The 18340-nt window shown below is 44.6% G+C and overlaps 1 protein-coding gene across 1 annotated transcript in view; it reads left to right on the top strand.

Moving 5' to 3' along the window:
* The window catches only part of WDFY2 (WD repeat and FYVE domain containing 2), a 64291-nt gene extending 46854 nt beyond the window's left edge, over nucleotides 1-17437 (top strand). The window contains exons 4-12 of the mRNA XM_059821856.1: nucleotides 639-693; nucleotides 6763-6913; nucleotides 8564-8676; nucleotides 9616-9742; nucleotides 11623-11728; nucleotides 13642-13743; nucleotides 15297-15427; nucleotides 15759-15867; nucleotides 16501-17437. Of these exons, the coding sequence (XP_059677839.1) occupies nucleotides 639-693; nucleotides 6763-6913; nucleotides 8564-8676; nucleotides 9616-9742; nucleotides 11623-11728; nucleotides 13642-13743; nucleotides 15297-15427; nucleotides 15759-15867; nucleotides 16501-16530 (924 nt within the window). The 3' untranslated portion in view covers nucleotides 16531-17437. The remainder of the gene's footprint in view (nucleotides 1-638; nucleotides 694-6762; nucleotides 6914-8563; nucleotides 8677-9615; nucleotides 9743-11622; nucleotides 11729-13641; nucleotides 13744-15296; nucleotides 15428-15758; nucleotides 15868-16500) is intronic.
* Nucleotides 17438-18340: the final 903 nt, after the last annotated feature.

Genomic DNA, 18340 nt, shown 5'->3' with positions numbered 1-18340 from the left:
ATATTAACCAATAGTGGGATAAAATCAAGGGGGAGAAAAAGTCTGGGTTTCTATTTGTCTGAAGTACTGAGAGTCTTGAACAGAAACCTGAAATGTATTCCCATCATGGATTATTGGTACCTAGTTTGGATTGGGTGACTTCAAGGGGCTGTTACATATTTATATTGAGTTTCCTGAGTGTTCAGGTTGGGGTGTAGTGTATGCACATGCATGGATACCTGTGCATACACACATGCATGTGTGTACACACATAGCTGTGTACACATGCAGGTTTCTGCCCAGGCAGTCCTGAGCAATAGGTGTTTGCTATGCGCTAGATCCCAGGTCTCTCATTTTGTGGTACCTCGGCTCATAGCCAGCCATTTCTGTCAGCTTTTTTGACTTCTTGTTTAATAGTTCCTCTTTTATCTCCACCATTCTGTTCAGAAGCACTTGTGATGTTGTTTCTTAGGCAGGTTTAGAAAATGAAATAATCTAGTTTTTTAGATGGACGTACTCAAAATTAGCAAAAGTGTAGATAGGGCTGTGGTTGCAAAGAAGGGAGAGCTTATCTTGGTAATGAATTCAAATGAAAACACTCTCAAACACTTTACATCTCTAAGCACTATTTCTTTTGTTTTTTCTTTCTCCTCCCTCAGGAATTCATTTTATCAGAAGATTACAACAAGATGACACTAGTGAAAAGTTATCAGGGTAAGAATCATGATCCGTGTTAATTGGTTTGTATTGTCATTAATTTTTGTTAATGTTCTCTTAAGGAGTGTGAATGGAGAGAAGTCTCCTTTATAATGTTTGATTTTAATTTTTTTTTAAACTGATGTAAAAGCTGGTTTTATCAATAGATCAATAATGTGCTTTGTTCTGAGATTACAAGACTTTTAAAGAGCTGTTTCATGTTCTGTTTTTCTTTTTAAATGTTCCTTTGGAACATCATTCTGGACAGCAAACTGTCCAAAATCCAGACCATGTTTGGGGAAGAGCAGTATTAATTTTTAATCTTTATTAATCCAATGTATCCAATGAAACTACTTAGGAAACTAACCCGTCTTTTAGGGCTGAGGCATTTAGGACTGTAGCTTTTGGAGTTAGTGTGGTTATATTTCAATAACTGTCAGCTTCAGTAATCTCAAGATTATCAGTGAATACCTCTCATAGTAAAAGGTCCATACTTTTTCTAATTATATTCTGGTATTCACTAATGTGATGTTTTAAGAAACCTAACTATTTATCCTTGTCAAATCTCTGAAGGACATTGCGCTTGGGACAGGTATTCTTTTGGAAGGGGGGAATGTGTATCTTGGCAGTGCGGCAGAATAGCCAGGTGACTGTGGCAGCCCACCCAAGGCCTGGGGAGCACCCCTCATAAAATTAAAAATAAAATTTAGGAGAATGAAGGCTGTTCTCACGGCCTTCTGCTGCAGTGTGCCAGATTGGCTGCTGCTGCAGAGCATTGGAGTAGGCCTTTGGATAGGGAGATGCTATGGAGAACTTCCATGGGTTGTCCTGTGGAAGAACCCCAAGAGTTCAGATGGCATCCCCCAAACACTGGACAACAGTGGACTCTAATGAAAGTCCATTAACATCATCAGAGAGGAGGTACAACTGACCACAGTCCCAACTGGAGTCACCTCCTTCCTAGACTGCCTGTCTCAGCATGGGAAGGTTTTTGATCAGTTCGGGTCATTTTGTGCCAGGACTCTCAGACGATGTATTAGAAGGTTTTATCTGAAAACTGTGGACTTATTTTAGGGCAAGAGAAGCAATATTTGTGCCCAGAATAGTTCATTTCCGTTCTAGCCCAAATCATGGCAATCACTGACAGCAGATGGTGTCTGCCTTTAGGCGCTTAAGCCACTGTGTGCAACACTTATGCAACGCTTGCTGCTTGCTGTGTCCCTCAGGGGCACAGAGCCCCTGCCCCATTTTCCTCCCTCACTTCCAGAGTTTGATGTTTGGTCTCTTCCTTTTTTAAGCTGATGAAAACTGTTTTCCCCTAATTTAAAAAATACTGGCAGTGTGCTAGTGACCTAGTTTTGGGAGTTGAAAGAAAGTGTGGTGATCCCAGGCTGCTGGGATCCCCCAAATTCATGTGTGTGGGGATGTCTGTATAGTAAACCCCTCTGTGCAAGGGTCAAAGAAGCATTAGGGCTGGTGTTCCACTTTCTGCACATTGCTGGCCATATGAGCAAAAGTTTGGTTTTGGAAAAATACACCGTCAGGTACTGTTGGAGATGCTTTTTTTTCTTTTTTTTTCTCCCTCCACTGCTGGCTTAGGGAACCCAGACTGCTGTTAGTGCTGCAAATGGAGATGATGACCAGAGAGGAGGGAAGGCAGGTCCCAATTCATTGCTACAGGAGGGACAAGACTCAATGAAGGGCCATTCAGATTCAGTAGGAAACTTTCCCTGGAACAGCAGTTGATAGCTGCCATAACACGGGCAAGCAGGACATGGGGATGGAGGAGAGCTTCTGCATGAAGACATGCTCTGCCCAGCTTACCAGCAGTGCTGGCAACCCATGCTGAGCTACATAAACCCCTCTGGGCCACTCCTCTGTCCAGACCAGCAATGACATGACACTGAGTAGGTTACGGCAACCCAGGGACAATCTCAGCTTGCCTCAGCTCCACTGTAAAGTGTCACCCAAAGTCCCAAGGGGCAATTGCAGTGGGCAGATTTTTGATGGTACAAGGGAGGAAAACAAAGCAGAGATTCCCTACTGTTTGCAGTGCACTGATGACCTAAGGCTACCTGCTGCTCTGCAGCACAGTGCCTCCCGCCACCCCCATCCATAGAGACATGCTCCCTGATTCTCTGCTTTTCACACCGCATGTTGGTGGGTGAGTGCAGCACCCCTTCCACCAGTTCTCTGAGCTCGGCTGGACCCATACTGGAGGTCTGGGGTGCTGGGGAAGTGTCGCGAAAGCGAGATGCTCTGGGAGCTGCTTTCAGACATGGATTCCCGCAGTTCCATTGGACCACGCAGTTGTAGGCACTTCCAGGCTCCTCTTGCCTCCATCCAGGACACTGGATCTGGGCTTACTGGGGGCGTCACTGGGGCCAGAGTCTGGTGGTGCTGCAGGGACACAGCAAGGAGGAAAGAGCCCAATGTTCACCATGCTCTCTAGGAGAATATGCCCGGAAGGGCTACATAGTCCTTTGGGTAGGCATGTCATGATCCAACAGGGATGAACCTTCCTCACCTGGTCCAGGAGGACTCCCTTCCACAATCCCATCCCTGCAGTACACCTTCCTCATGTGGCTGTACCAAAGTGTAGGGGTTGGCATAAGCGACTTGGCAAAGCCCTGGGCCAGGGAAAAACATAATTAAAAAGGAACATGTACTTTTGTTGGGTATGGTGGCCTTCTAGTGGTTCATTCTTTAAAAGCCTTACTTTTAAAAAGTGTTGGTTTTGTTTAAAGTTTTCAAGTAAGGCCTTTAAATTGGATGTTGAAGAAACCCTTCCCTCCCCTCAGCATCCTCAGCTTCCAGCCTCTGCCAGCCCGTTCCAGCCCCTCACAGGCTGGTCCTGCCACGTGGCTGTTGCTGCTTCTCGCTCTGCACAGCCTTCTCCACCCTGCTCCTTGCAACTGCACCTTCTTGCCCACCCTGCTCCTTGCAACTGCACCTTCTTGCCAAGGGCCATGTTTCCAGTCCGTTGCCCCCTCTGGATGAAATAACAGCCCCTGCTTTTTTAATTTTTTTTTTTTAATTTATTTAACACGTGCTGGTTCTGGCAAGCAGGACTTGTAGATCTGCCTCTGCCCCATGCTTTCTGCAGCCTGCCCATTTCAGGGGTGTCCCCCTGCCTCCTTGCTTTTCAGGCCAGCTCATTCCATGTCCTTACTTCGGCTTTCCCCTATGTACAGCCTCTTCTTCTCTTGTGCTTTTCTTGCCCATGCTAAGATTTTCTTTCTTACTGCTAACTTCCACCTCTCTTTTTCGGTGTTTGCTGCTGCTTTCCACTATTAAAACTCCCTTTCACCCAGCACAACCTCTTGCTCTGCATTGTGCATGGCTGTACACTGGCTGTGCTTCACGAACCTTTGCCTTTACACACAGCATAGACCCTGTGCTCTGGCTGCTGAAGTCTGAGCATGCACCTCCTGGCTGCAGCTGCTTTTCTCTAGGTATAGCTCTTCCATCCTCTGTCCAATCTGCTCTTTGCACAGTGCTCTTTGCTGCTTTCTCATAGCAGGAGTGCAGCTCCCTCCCACCCTCCTGCTGCAGATGGACCTGCTCCCTTCTCCTGTCTGCTGCTTCTCTACCTTCTGTACAGCATAATCTTCCCCCACACATGGGCTCTCTTCTCACGCTGGCTTACACAGATTTGCTCTTGCCTGGTGCTCACTGTGGCTTTTTCTGTACTGTGACCACATTCACCCTCCATCCCCCCTTCTCCATCCTGATGTTGCAGTGAGCAGCTTTGGAAGTGTTTGCTCTACTTTTTTTCTGCACACAAATGTTGATGAAACCTTTCGTGGATGAAGGACCAGCTTTTTGTTCGCTGCTTCACGTCCCTGAACCCATGTTAAACTTAAGGCCCAGACTTCTTCCTTGTTCTACTATCAACTTCCAACCTTCTGGAATTTTGCTTCTTTCAGCCTTACATGGGTCAAATTTCCTGTAAATGACAAATGACTGCCTACATGCGTTTGTTCTCTCTTTCATCCCTTATTTAGATGACCTCCACTGTGTTCTTTCACTTGGTTCAGATATTTCTGCCATCAATGTGTGTGTGGTGGCACCAGCTAATATGTGCAGCGCTTGCAGGTGGGCAACAGAGTGCTGAATTGAAAGCTCTTTTTGGGGAGGGAGCGTAAGCAAAGCTATCACGTACACCCCTTCCACTTCTTGGCACGTACACATTTCTTTAATGTCTACTCCTTACTTGCCAGAGAGAGCTGCCTTACCATCCACAGGCAGTACTTATAGCCAAAGGTACAAGCCCTGCCTTTTAGAAGAAGTTTTAGGAGGAAGTAGGAGGAGATTTAGGAGAGTTGGGTGGTGCCAGCTATCCCCACGGCCAGTTCAAACCTTGGGAAGCTGACACTAGCAGTAGCAGTTACTACGTGCTGAGAACACGGCCCTCGACAGGCGTCGAACAGCCTGATCGCAGCCAGCTTTGCACATCCTATGGAAGTGCATGGGTCTGTCTATGGCATTGCTGGTGCACACAAGCCCCTGGGACATGTATACCAGTGCACCAGGTGCTTGTAGCAGCATGCATCCCATTGTGTCCCTTTCTGCAGTGCACCACTCCACCAGCTAGTGCAGGTGCTCCCAGGGAGACCAACAGATAGGTAAAGACAAGCATTAGTCACCCATGGGGTCACTGATTTTCTTCCCAGAGAAGAAATCTGGAGAATGGAGAGAAGAGATATCTCTTTAAAGGAGTTCAGGTGACTCCTGGGTGGTCCTCATCCCTCTGTCCTGGTTACAAACCTGGAGTTTAAAAGTATATGGAAACAAGAGCCAAGATCTAAGCTCTTCTATGGGTGAGGGTGAAAGCATCTGGGCACAGTTCAAGTCTGATGCTGTAAACTAGTCCAGCTGCCAATCACAGTTATGACAGCTTGTGTCAATGCATCTATTGACTTCTCTCCTCAGGGAATCTGGGTCTGTAAAGCAGTGTGGATCAGGGGCAGATGCTGGCTTGTGCAAGCCTCCTACTCTTTGCTGCAACTAGTTCCCCTCATAGGGTTTGAACACAGGTCTCATCTGTGCTGCATATTTCTATAGGGCAGGCAGCAATCGTCCCATACTGGCCTGAGGAATTTCTCTGCATTTCAAACAGAGGTTTCAGGATGGTTTTTAAGCTTCCAAAGATACTTAATCTTTCCAGTGGGTCAGCTTTTACACAAACAAATACAAGCAGCCTGCCTAGCGTGACACATGTTGCCAGGTCTCAGAGCAGTAATAAACCAGTAAGGCTGTGGATTGAGGAGTATGGCATTTGCTGCTAAGTTACAGCTGGGAATAATTCTGCATGTCTTTCCAGCCACTTGTTTTATTAAAAAGTTGGCTCAATCAGCACTTTTGCGACCAAGCCCACTGGTCATTCATACAAAAAACTGTCTGTACAAGCCTGGGTTTCCTTGCGTTAATGAAAAGCTTTTGACGGCTTTATTTAGGTAGCAGTAGAAATTTATTCTTTCAGCTGTTTTATTCATCTTGCCCAGCTGCGATCTTTTTAGAGTTTTTTTTTATTTTATTTTATTCCAATATCCTTTTTAGCTGGTTTACATGCAATGCTAAAACTTCCCTTTGGTGCAGGGTTGTGCCTGCGCTGTAATTCATCATTCTGCTGGGGTACTACAATCCATAGCCCAGATCCACCAGACCTCACAGTGGGAGGAGTGGGAGTGTAGGCATCTGCACTGCTGTCATAAAACCAGCTCAAAAAAGGTTTAAGTAGAGCCCAGAGTGCTTTCCACAATGGCAGCTTTGTTGGTGATGATACAATGATGGAAGGAAAACTTGTGCTACTGTAGAAGATCAATGGCTGCAATAGACATAGAAAGAATTAAATCTTGCTACTGCTCTTTCTCATGCAAACGCTGAACATGCAGAGCAGGGACCTTACAAGCTTGCATGGTAGCTTGTGTCAACAGGATTATTAAACATCAGCTTCTTCTGTAGGGAAGGGTGAATGGGTGAGTAGGGAGTGGAGGAATTGGGTGCAGTTGGTATTTGCAGTGGTCTTCTGCCCCCATGTTCTTCTCTGCAATGCGATTATATGTCCATCTGCTTAATTTTCAGCTCATCAAAGCAGGGTCATGATGATTCTGTTTGTCCTGGAGATGGAATGGGTGTTAAGCACTGGACAAGACAAACACTTCACGTGGCACTGTTCGGAGAGCGGCCAGCGACTGGGAGGGTACCGCACCAGCGCAGGGGCTTGTGGCCTGCAGTATCCTTTGCTGAGCTCTCAGTTTTATTTCTGCTCTTTGGCACTTAAACAGCCTCTTTGGTTTATTTTTCTAGTTGTCCTCCAAATTTTGTGCCCTGTATAGGTTCAGTGCTTTGTGAGAGAAACTGTTATTTAAAGCCAACTTTAAAAACTGTCTGTTCTCCTTGCTTTGTCTCCTTAATGCATGGTGGCATATTTAGGTCTAAGCATTTTTGAGCAAAACAATGGGCAACCTGCAACCTATTGTGATCTGCTATTGTAATAAATATGGACAGGGCCTTCATTTAAACATGCAGTGCATGCTTTCTTCTAAGAATTAACGGTAGCAAAGTAGGTCGGTGATCAGGTCAGCGTGCCTGTGTGTATGCATGGTAAAAATTAAATTACTTTAATATGAAATAATGAGTACTTGTCCTTCACTCTGGAATAGCCCCCTATGTCCTGGGAGTTTGGGTTAACTAAAGAGTTAAGTGGCTCCAGAAATGGCACTCAAGTGGCTTACTCACCTAGAGCTGCCCCAACTGCCTGACAATACAATAAATATTAATTCAGCTTTATTGCAAATAAAAAGGGAAGTGGAAAAGTACGAGCTTTTAGGCTGAAAGCAGGAGTTAGCATAAACAGACTTTTTGGTGCTCTGTAGTGTACGTAGTATAGATGATGTGTGTTTTGCTAGTTCATGGGAAGTGAGACTGACTCAAAATTACTGTCTGAGCATGGACTTGCTTTATATGATCTGTTTATTCAGCCAATCTAAATGGCATAAAGACTGAACTTAGTTTTTAATTAAATGATAAATACTTTTGAAAGTGTGATGCAGGAATTTGTCCTGTATTTCCTAAACCTCTCTAGAGAACAGACCATTTCGAACGAGTAAAAATTTTGGAGGACACTTTAATTTGGGTCATCAGATCACGCTGGTGGAAGGCAGGGGAAGGGAGAATCATTGACAAACATTGCAAAAAGCTTGGCAGAACCAGGAACGTGGGTTTTTTTCCCCCATGTCCTGTGTGCATAAAATCAGTGCTAAGCAGTTGCTCCTTAAATATCCAGTATGGGCTCTGAATGTGGAATTAAATTGGATGAAGAGGTCAGAATCTGTCCAGATAGGGGGTTCCAGTAGGTGGTTGAATGGGTCCAGATTTTATTCCGTTTAGAATATGATGTGTGATGCCCCTGATGTAGCTGACACTTCCGCAAATACGACAAAAACCAATACTCTTTCATTGTATTTGTAGACTTAACCATAATGAAGGAGCAGAAAACTAGTAATAATTATTTTATACAAGTTTGGGAAGGGAAAGAGAGAGTGTACACCATCCAACTTTAGGACCTAAGTTAGAGAGCCTGGGGTGATGACTCCTCTCTTCATGGCGAAGGGTTACTTCAAAGGTGTTTCATAACAAACCACAAATTGCGTCATCTGGAATAGTCTCATTTTTTTCTCACTCTTTGATTTACTCGGGGAGACCACACTTTTCATATGAACAGGTATGAGCTTGATGCCTAAAAATACATTCTCAATACCTCCTTGAGACTGGAGCACTATTCATGAGGTTGCAGCATACTCTTGTTAAAAGAATTAACAAGCCATGAAAGGAATGCAAAGCTTGTATAAACAATGTATTTTCCTCAGCATTTATCCATCAGATTTGATGTGGAAACTCGGCATGTGTTTGTTGGTGATCATTCTGGGCAAGTGACCATACTCAAACTAGAGCAAGAGTCCTGCAGCCTTGTTACGACATTTAAGGGACACACAGGTAAGGCCTCAGGAGGAGACCCAATTTGGTTCTTGATCTGTGCTCAGTGTCATGGTGGTTTGACTTTCCTGTGAAACACTAGGATGGCTTGTGTCAGTGCATAGCATGGAAGGGAGATCGACCTTAAACTGTCACTACAGCTCAGGGAAGTTTATTCTTTATTGGTAAAAACAAGAGCGATCAGACTTCTGATCAGAAAACTTCTATGGCAGAAAATGCCACAATCAGTAGCTGCTAATTAAAACAGAACGAGACTAGAATGAGCTGTGGTAATTCTGGGGGGAAAAGGATGCTCCTCAAGGAAAGACCCATTTTGGTAGACACTTCTGCCCAAGTGGAATAGGCAAATCTTGGAGGCACTAACTGCCTGTTTCACTGCTGGGACTTGTGCCCCATCACACTTTAGAAACAGCAACCCTGGGATGTGATCCTGCCATCTAACAGAAGAAATGGTGGTCATTCCTCAGCATTTTCTCTCCATATCCCTCCTCTCTGATTGAATGCTAATAGCTTAGTCATGAGGTAGCACAAGGCAGTTCAGTCCTCTTGCTAGGATACCGTGAAGATGCCCATAATACTCCACATTTGCTTCTCTTTTGTAATCTCCTGGGAATGTTGGAGATGAAAAGCTGTGTAGTCACACCATTACCATCCTTCTACCACGCTTTACCGCTCAGTGGATTCATTCATACGAGTGGCAGCGGAGCCCTCTGCCTGCAGAAGAGCAAGATGGGGGTTCAGTATGTTTTCTAGGCTATTAGTTTTCAATTGGCCAACACAGTGGCTGCATGGCCTTTGCTAGAGAGACCTGCATTTTAATCACTCTCTCTCCATATTTTTTGTTGTATCTTTTTATATATATAAATATATATATTTCGCTACATTCCTGTCTTCCACTTTCTGTAATGAAATGACTGTTGTGTGCATCTCCTGTTTCAGGTGGTGTCACTGCTCTCTGTTGGGACCCAATACAACGAGTTTTATTCTCTGGCAGTTCTGATCATTCCATCATAATGTGGGATATTGGAGGAAGAAAAGGAACAGCCATTGAGCTGCAAGGACATAAGTATGTTCAAAGCCCTTCCTTCTGCTTTTATGGGAGAAAAACTAAAGGCAGAAGCCACATCTGAAAACAAACAACCTAAAGGTTACAGTCTTCACATGCCTCAAGCTTGTATGTGTGACTCCCTGTAGTCCATATGCAAGTGGAATAAGTTGCTTACAGTAAGTTTTTCAGTGTTGGGCCCCCTGGCTGGTTTGAGAGTCTGCAAAGGGTGGTGAAGGAAAATACAATATCTATAGTCCTGAATGTGTTATGCCAGAGCCTGCACCTTTGTTGGAAAGAGGAAGGTCCTCAAAGGAGAACAGCTGCAGGGAAATTCTTGCTTTTTAGGTGTCAAGGTCTTTCCTTCCCCTAGAGGGAGCATCAGGCTTGGACAATTAATCCCTTTTTCCTCTGTGCACTAGCTTTTTTCATGCCACTTTGCCTACAGCTTGAATTCTAAGTAACGTCCTTTACCCATAGGGGCCTTCACCGTCTCCTCAATGCAAAGAGGCTTCATCTTTGCACGTACAGACATAGCATAGTAGATGTCGCTGAAGAAGAGTAAGCCTGTGCTGGGCATTGAGTAGAGATCAGAATGGCTCTAGTTGTAATGACCTCCTAGTCTTTTAACGCTGGCAATGCAACAAGTTTGTTTCAGTGTATTGGGAGTGCATATATGTGGGGCTTGCGTGCCAGGCTCAGGTCTGGAGAAGCAAAATCCCATGGTGGTTTTGGTCTAACAGTTTCTTACATATTCATACTTTTCTTCTGAGTGATGCTGCACTCTGCTGAGCGATTTGGATGCCACTGGGATTTCAGAGCACTGCAGAGAGCTCTTGCTGAAATTCCCAGATTACCCTCGTTCGTACCCTACCAGCGGTGCTTGCTAATGCACCTCTGCTAGATTTATTGCTGTGGAAATTATTTCTCCTAATCAAATTTAGCCTCCGGATCTTAATCATAGAATCATAGAATAGTTTGGTTGGAAGGGACCTTTAAAGGTTATCTAGTCCAAACCCCCTGCAATGAGCAGGGGCATTTTCAACTAGATCTGTGGCACGGCTGTTGTCTGGCACTGTACAGCATAGAGACCTGGTCTGAAGGACAACAGGGACTAAGAAACATTTCACCTGATGGCACCACTGTTGTCAGCAGGTGGGTGCTGTGAAGGCAGGCTGTGTTGTACCAAGCTGTTGTGTTAGCATGAAAGTCCTTTGGGTAGATGAGACCAGTGGTGGTAGCAAAGAAAACCAAATGTTATGGGATAGCTCCAGTTGCTGCATGCTCGGTTACTGATTCTTCTTAAACTTGTTTTTTCCATAACAGTGTTGTACAGTCTTTGTTTCCGGTGTTGTAAATAGCTTGAGATGAGGCCTGGTTTTCTTTCTTTTATGAAGGAATGAGCACAGCTTTGAGGGTTTAAACTGCATTATTTCTCCCATGCTTGTTAGTGCTAAAAGAAAATCTTCAGTAGTTCCTCAGTGCTTCTTTCCTGGATGTTGCAGAGATTTATGAAAACAAAGTTGTTACTGACTTTCTGACAAGAAGGTACCTTACCGGGGCTGCGCTTACGCATCTAGATGTGCCTTTGGAGAGGCCCGGAGCTGCAGCTCTGGTCAGGCTTCCCAGTGCAGCTGGAACCTCCCATCTTAGGAGCAGCAAAAGTGGTTATCGGAACAGGTCTTTGCTTTTGTGGATGCTTTTGAGATGAGCATGGTTCTGGTTCTGGTCCCAGCTGGACAGCAAAGACTGATTTGCATCTGATGGATGCCACGTATAGTGAGGCGGAGGGGGAAATATATGGGCAAACGAGTGGTTTATACCGCTTTATTGTATATTCTACACTTACTTGTGTGCTAGCCATAGATGGTTCATTAGTAACTGTCTTGTTTCTTTTTCAGTGATAAAGTCCAGTCTCTCTCCTATGCTCACCACACTCGGCAGCTCATCTCCTGTGGTGCGGATGGGGGAATCGTCGTCTGGAACATGGATGTTGAGAGGCAGGAGGTAGATACTCAGTGCTTGTAGATTTGGTCTGAAACAGTCTTGGGAAGAAGGGGCCTTTATAAAATGTGCAACTACCAACCTGAACAAGATCATTCCAGGCTTTAAAAATATTTTTGGACATGTGCCAGTTGTTATACAGCAATTATGCCGTGCCTTTGATAATATGGTACAGGGGAAATTGTCTGGCAGAAAATGTATGTTAAGTAGGCTGCTAAATGGCTCTTACCCTTTACATTACTGCACTGAAAGACATCCTTTAATGAGGGTATTGTGAGATGTTCTGCTTTGTTTTTCAGGACATGATGAGAAATATTATCAGTTCAGAGATAAATGGATGGATTGATAATTACTAGGGGTCTTTAAGAAAACAAAACAAGAAAGCTCTTTGTCACCTCTGGAAACCTACAACCCAGTTTTTTTTTTCCTGTTCTTGCTAAAAAGACATTTAACTAGGGTTTCAATCTCACCCGCTACTCGGTCTTACTTCTCTCTGGTCTAACCACGCAGAAGTGGGGTAAACGATGACTTTGCTGATCCAGACAGTAAGATTTCACCCACGCGCTCCTGATTGCTTTTGTGTTGCGTGGCCAACAAATGTAAGCAGGTGCAAAAACGCACCCTGGGTCTTTGGCACTGTGGGAGCAGCCTCCACTCTGCAATTTCTGAGACCTGACTCAGAGAGGGGGAGCAAGTACTGTGCTGAGTGAGTCAGGCATCAGCCCTGCTCAGCAGCGTGGCAAATCCTGGTAACATGAGTCTTGGCAAACCTCTGCCCTGTTCCTGTAGGGGGTAGGAAGGCACCCCAAGTACCCACAGTGGGTAGGTCTGAGCAAGGCTTTTGGCAGCATGGGCTTTCACCAGCTTTGCTGGTTCTAAAGGGTTTTGGCCTCCCTGGGGTCATGTGTGTCTCCTTGGAGCAAGGAGGAAAGCTAAGCTGAAAATTAGATTTAAAAAAACTACTGAAATAAGCCTAGGCAGGAACTGAGCTCCCTTTTTTATGTGAATTAGCATTCCAGTTGGCTCTCTTTAATTGCTAATCTAATGGCCAATTATGTAATCGGCTCCAAAAGTGAAACGAAAGCAGAGTGGCTTTCTCCTTCCCAACAGATGTTTCCTTTTTTCTGCCACTCAAACATCTAGAAATGAAAACCTTTATTTATTTGCTGCCTTCAAAAGGCTACAGTAAGGGTTAAGACTGGCTTGTTGCAAAACAGGCAGCCATGCTGTGAGAAGGCTGGTTTAAAAAGTGGAGGAGAAATATAATTAGCTAAATGAGGGCTTAGCAGCAGGTGCTAATGGGTGCACTGCTTTCTCTGACTATGGCTATGTGGGCTTGTTCATGTTATCAGTAGTGCAGTAGGGTGTTCTTTCTCACCCTTATGTGTGATTTGTAGCACAGACACCTCTGACAGCAGGAATACCTCTTACAGTATTAAAGAAAGAAAGAAATAATAAAAAAAAACCCACCACATCAGCATTTCAGATACCTTCTCCTTCCCTCCAGATGAGTAGCCTGGCTATTGGAAATACTAACTGCCCCTAGTTTCTACCAGAGGGAATAGCAGATGGACAGGACAGGACAGAATATTTTTATATGCTTGATTCCAGACTTGGAGAGGTGGGGGAGACTTGTTCGTTCCTGGGTTATTTTTATGGTCTTATAATTGAACTCTGCTTCATGATTTGGGTGAGAAGTGTTCCTCCCATGTCCTTCAAGGCTCAGAGCTGAACCAAAAAAACCATCCTAGGGAACAGTCAAAATGGCATCTTGTGAAAATGGGGATTTTTAATTAAGTTTAGTTGGCCACATTACCGCACCGCAATGCACCCTTCTTGCCCTGTCTCTAGGCTCCATTGGAAGCTTTTCTGTTTGTTGCTCGCTCCCACTTTATGTTTATGTGTGTGTATTGCAGACCCCTGAGTGGCTGGATAGTGACTCCTGTCAAAAATGTGACCAGCCTTTCTTCTGGAACTTCAAGCAAATGTGGGACAGTAAGAAAATAGGCCTCAGGCAGGTTTGTATGCATCCTTTGGTGTGCTAACATGGTGCAATTAGGCTTTTCTCTCATAATAGATCATGGTAACCTTTTTTCCCCTAAAGCCTTGAGAACTTGCACTTTGTTCTTCCACTAAGTGCCAGTAGTGGGACAGTGGGCTCCCCTCTGATGAGGCTTGATTTTGTGGTTGGGAGGAACACACTTCTTTTTCTTCTATTTTTCCTCCTCTTCTTTTTTTTTTTTTTCAAGTGAGTCCCAGTGGCAAATGCATGTAATAAGTCTTAGGCTGAGTAAATTGGTTTTGGGCCTTCCATGGCTGTAGCCATGTGGGATTTTGCTTGTTAGTTGAATGTATTGTAGAAAGAAATTTGCAACTGCTTTTTGGAGATTGTGCTGGAACCAAAGCTGTTTTCAATGAGGATGGGTAAACATCTGTAACTGCTCAGGCTGTGTTGGAAAAGACTTACTGGCCCGCTTGGAACACGTTGCTGCGTTTTCCTGCCCAGCAGGAGTGGGCCGCAGATTGCAGACTTTTGGGAGAGGGGTGTGAAAATGCTGAAAGGGATGTTCTCATGGACCTTGGAGAAGTCTGGTGTCTGGTGCAGAGCTGAGCTGCATCTTCTCTTTATGTAATGCTCATCACCTCAGAGTCTGGCTCTCCAGCAGCTGGTGAGGCAGCCTTGTGGTCCTACACAGTGCATGAGAAAACATGAGGCGGGTAGCATCAAAATGCAGAAATACTAGTGCTTCTGGGGCTGAAAATGGCCAAAGGAGTTGACAGAGATGATTAGGTGGTAGATGTTTATACGTAGAGGCTGGGATGGGACTCCAGAATGACACTGTGCTAATGTAGCCCTGTCCTACCTTGACCTGGAGATCTTCTAATGTGTCATGTGCTGCTGTGTCATCCCCTACACCCCAAAGTGAGACTCCCAGGGACAGAGGTAATTACAGCTCCCAGCCCTGCAGCAGATGCCCGGCTGGCTGGGACACATCTTATGGGTGCATAGCATGGCTTTTTGTCCTGTCCTCTCATCTCTAGCTGTGCTAACGAAAAGAGGACAGCTTGGACTTTCTTCTTCCGCCTTCTACCCTGTTGAAAACCCCCTGTAACACTGGTCACACTCAGTGTAGAAGCCCTGACCCACAGCTACATCCTCAGATGTCAAACGGTGGAGGCGGTGATGATTTACTGGGTGGTGTGTGGTGTCACCCTGGAGCTTGGGAGAGAGGTAGAGTCCACCTAGCCTGGGTAGTACTTTATCTGCCACTTCCCAGTGTCCGTGCTAATGATCAGCTACTGCTTGCCCCAGGTAGTGGAGGAGGGGGAAAAAGTAAGGTCTTTTTTTTTTTTTCTGTGCCCGCCCCTCCCCGCCCCCCCCCCCCCCCCCCCCCCCCCATTTATTCTGAAGTCCTTGCCTGTTTTCCTTCATCTTCCCTTGAAGAGTCACTTTCCTGTTTGGTGCAGCCTTGGATGGGTCTTGCTGGAGTGAGATGGTAGAGTGAGTGGGACCTGAGCAGTGAACTGGGTTTGTGGCTGAAGATGTGTTTCCGCATGTTGTCTCCTACAGCATCACTGCCGGAAGTGTGGGAAAGCCGTGTGCGGCAAATGCAGCTCCAAGCGCTCCTCCATCCCGCTGATGGGGTTCGAGTTTGAAGTGAGGGTCTGCGATAGCTGTCATGAGTCCATAACGGATGAAGAGTAAGTGTGGACTGAGCCAGCTTGCACTGGAGTGGGGGAAAGCTCCTGCAACTGGAAGGGCCTGGGTGGATGTGAGGCTCCGGGAGGGAGCAGCCCAGTGGTGTGGTCTCTGGACTCTTTCAACAAGAGCTTCTGCGGTGCCTACCAAATCAGGAGGAGAGCCCTCCACCCCTGCTCATCTCATGCTGGAAAAGTCTCAAAGTGGAGTTTACAGAGAGGCTGCTGAATTAATGACTTGCAGCAGCATTTCCTCAATAGAGGACATTTTGGGGGAAAATCCTACAGTCACTGTCTTTGCTGATTTTTGGATTTTTTGGATTTCTTTCTTCAGGCGGGCGCCTACAGCTACTTTCCATGACAGTAAGCACAATATCGTTCATGTACACTTTGATGCGACCAGGGGATGGCTGTTGACCTCTGGGACAGACAAGGTTATTAAGGTAGGTTGCTCTAGCTCCTGTATTTCATTTCCCCTTCCTCTCCTGTGTGCTGGCAGGTAAGTCCTACCTGCTTTCTTCCACCCAGAGACCTCTCACTGATGGACTTCTGCCCAGTAAGGACCAAGGAGGTTTTGGTATATGAAGTCATTGCCTGAAGGAGCTGGGACAAGTGATCACTGTAGCTTTTCCTCTGGGAAGACAAACTGTATTTCAACATGGCAAATCTTTGTTTGTGCGGCCAAGTTAAAGAAATAGCTAAAATAATGAATAAGTTTATAACAAAGCCTGAATAATTTTTGAAAAACCCTCACAATGTGTTATGACTATGCTAATTATTCAAGTTAACAATATAGTGCAGGTTTTTTGGTTTTTCTTAAGGCCAGCTATGAACCTGGCTCATAAGGGTAAAAGCATAGTGACATACAGAATGTCATTTGGTCAACCTTCACCAGTCTGAGATGAATGCTGGAAAATGAAATCAAACTTCTTCAGACTTGATGCATCCACCTCTAATCATGTAGCCTCTCTTAAACAACAAAGAAAAAGGTGCAGATTATTTAGAGATGACATTATATACTATATTTTATTATCTTTTACCATTATTCACTATATTGTATTTTATTGCATTAACAGTTGTGGGATATGACACCAGTAGTGTCTTGATGGTACATCAGTGGAACTTGAAAGGTGGTATTTCCAGAAGAAACAGATTTCCTAACCCTAATCATACTGCAGAAGATAGAGAACACTGGGCACATACAGCAGATGAGAAAGGAACTAATGTGTTTACAACAATTTTACGTCCCCTGCTTGATCAAGGCTGAACATTTGCACGAAGACTCTTTCCACTTATTCTCAAAATATACAAGAAGGTATTTTTTTAACTAACGGTTTGTACGATCTGACTTCGGTTGTCTTGAGTTTGTTTGGAAAATCCATGTGTGGTGCAATTTTTAGTTTTTATATTTCACTATGTCAAGATACTTGCTGCTTTGTACAGAGGGTTCTTGGGTTGTTTCTTACCATGTGAGTTTTCAGTATCAGCATACTGTATAAGGCAATCAGCTCTCCCCGCAGCGAGTACCTATTGATTTAGGATGTTTCTGCTGACCATGCTCTCTTCAGTGGAGGAACTCCAGGTGCGGCATTGTGTGTTCTCCGGGTGCATCACCGAGGAGCTGATGGACTATTGCAATTCCTAAAAGGGCTCTACCATCTACTTGTCCTAGCAGGCATTATCCGGAGAGCATTTTATTGGTCTGTAGTAGCTAAAATCCAGCTTCCTGCCTCTTTCCTTGATGCACAGGTTGCAAAACCAGGGGGCAGGTTGCTTAGCAACTAATTTCTACAAAAACTGAAATAGTTTTTCGTCTCAGAGCATTACAAGGAGCACACAGACCTGTTTGAGTTTGATGAGGCTGACAGGCTGATTCACATTAAATTATTTGCAACAGGAACTTTTGGGAGTGTGTGCATGGGGAGGGGCAGATCTAAGACTGGTCTAGGTCTGAAAAGTCTGGTTTACCTCTACCTCTACCTTGCGCAGCAACATTTCAGCATTTAGACCCATCTGTGTTGTTGAAGATGAATTTGATTTTCCTGTTTTCCATACGGTTAGTCATATTTATTTTTTAAAATGCTGATGTTTTTTATTAATTTCCTCAATAGACCAGAAACCGATATTGCTGAACAACACCCAATGTCCTGTTGTCATATTTTATGGTTTCTTTTAAAAATAAAGAGTATTTAAAAACCTGGATTGACCAAAATTACCTTTTTAGGAGGATGCTGTCAAGATGAATAAACAAAAAAAAGCCCTTTTTTCCAAAGGGATCTTATCTGAAGAGTCAGCTCTGTTCCTTTAATCCATTTCATTTTTTAGCACACTATTGCTGATGCGCTTTGAAGAACCTGGTGTAAAGAACAGAACTTCAGACCAGACCTAGGGCTTTCCTATATCTCCTATTTAAGCAGGCCTCCTGGTCTGTAGCTGCTGTGGCACAGCACATCAGTGGTGCTCGGTCTTGCCCCATTTTGGACTTTACTTTTCCCCTCTAAAGTGGGGAGGCCATGATGTTTACCACTACAGAGCACATTGCTACCTAGAGAAGCCTTGTATTTTTGCTTGACTGATAACACCAAAAAAAAAATAAAGCTTCTCCTTTGTTTGCCCAGCAGTAATTCAGTTTGAGGAAACAAAAAGGTTAACACAATCCATGGCATTAATTCTAGACTGGTGAGCTGCCACAGTAAAGGGTGAGTGGACTTGCATGTGTGTGTCACAGGACTGCTACGTATTTTCAGGGAAAATTCCTTTTTTAAACATCCTATAAACTGTCCTTAAGCATTTTGCAGTCATGTTATCTGAAATGATGCCACCTTGGCTATCCTGGTCATACAGCCTGTTGTTGGTTCCCCTCTAGGCAGCATATTTTAAAGCATATTTTCAAACATAATTCACACAGCACTAAAA

This window comes from Gavia stellata, chromosome 1, assembly GCF_030936135.1.
Source record: "Gavia stellata isolate bGavSte3 chromosome 1, bGavSte3.hap2, whole genome shotgun sequence".
NCBI lineage: Eukaryota > Metazoa > Chordata > Aves > Gaviiformes > Gaviidae > Gavia > Gavia stellata.
This window is presented reverse-complemented; position numbering and strand designations above follow the sequence as displayed.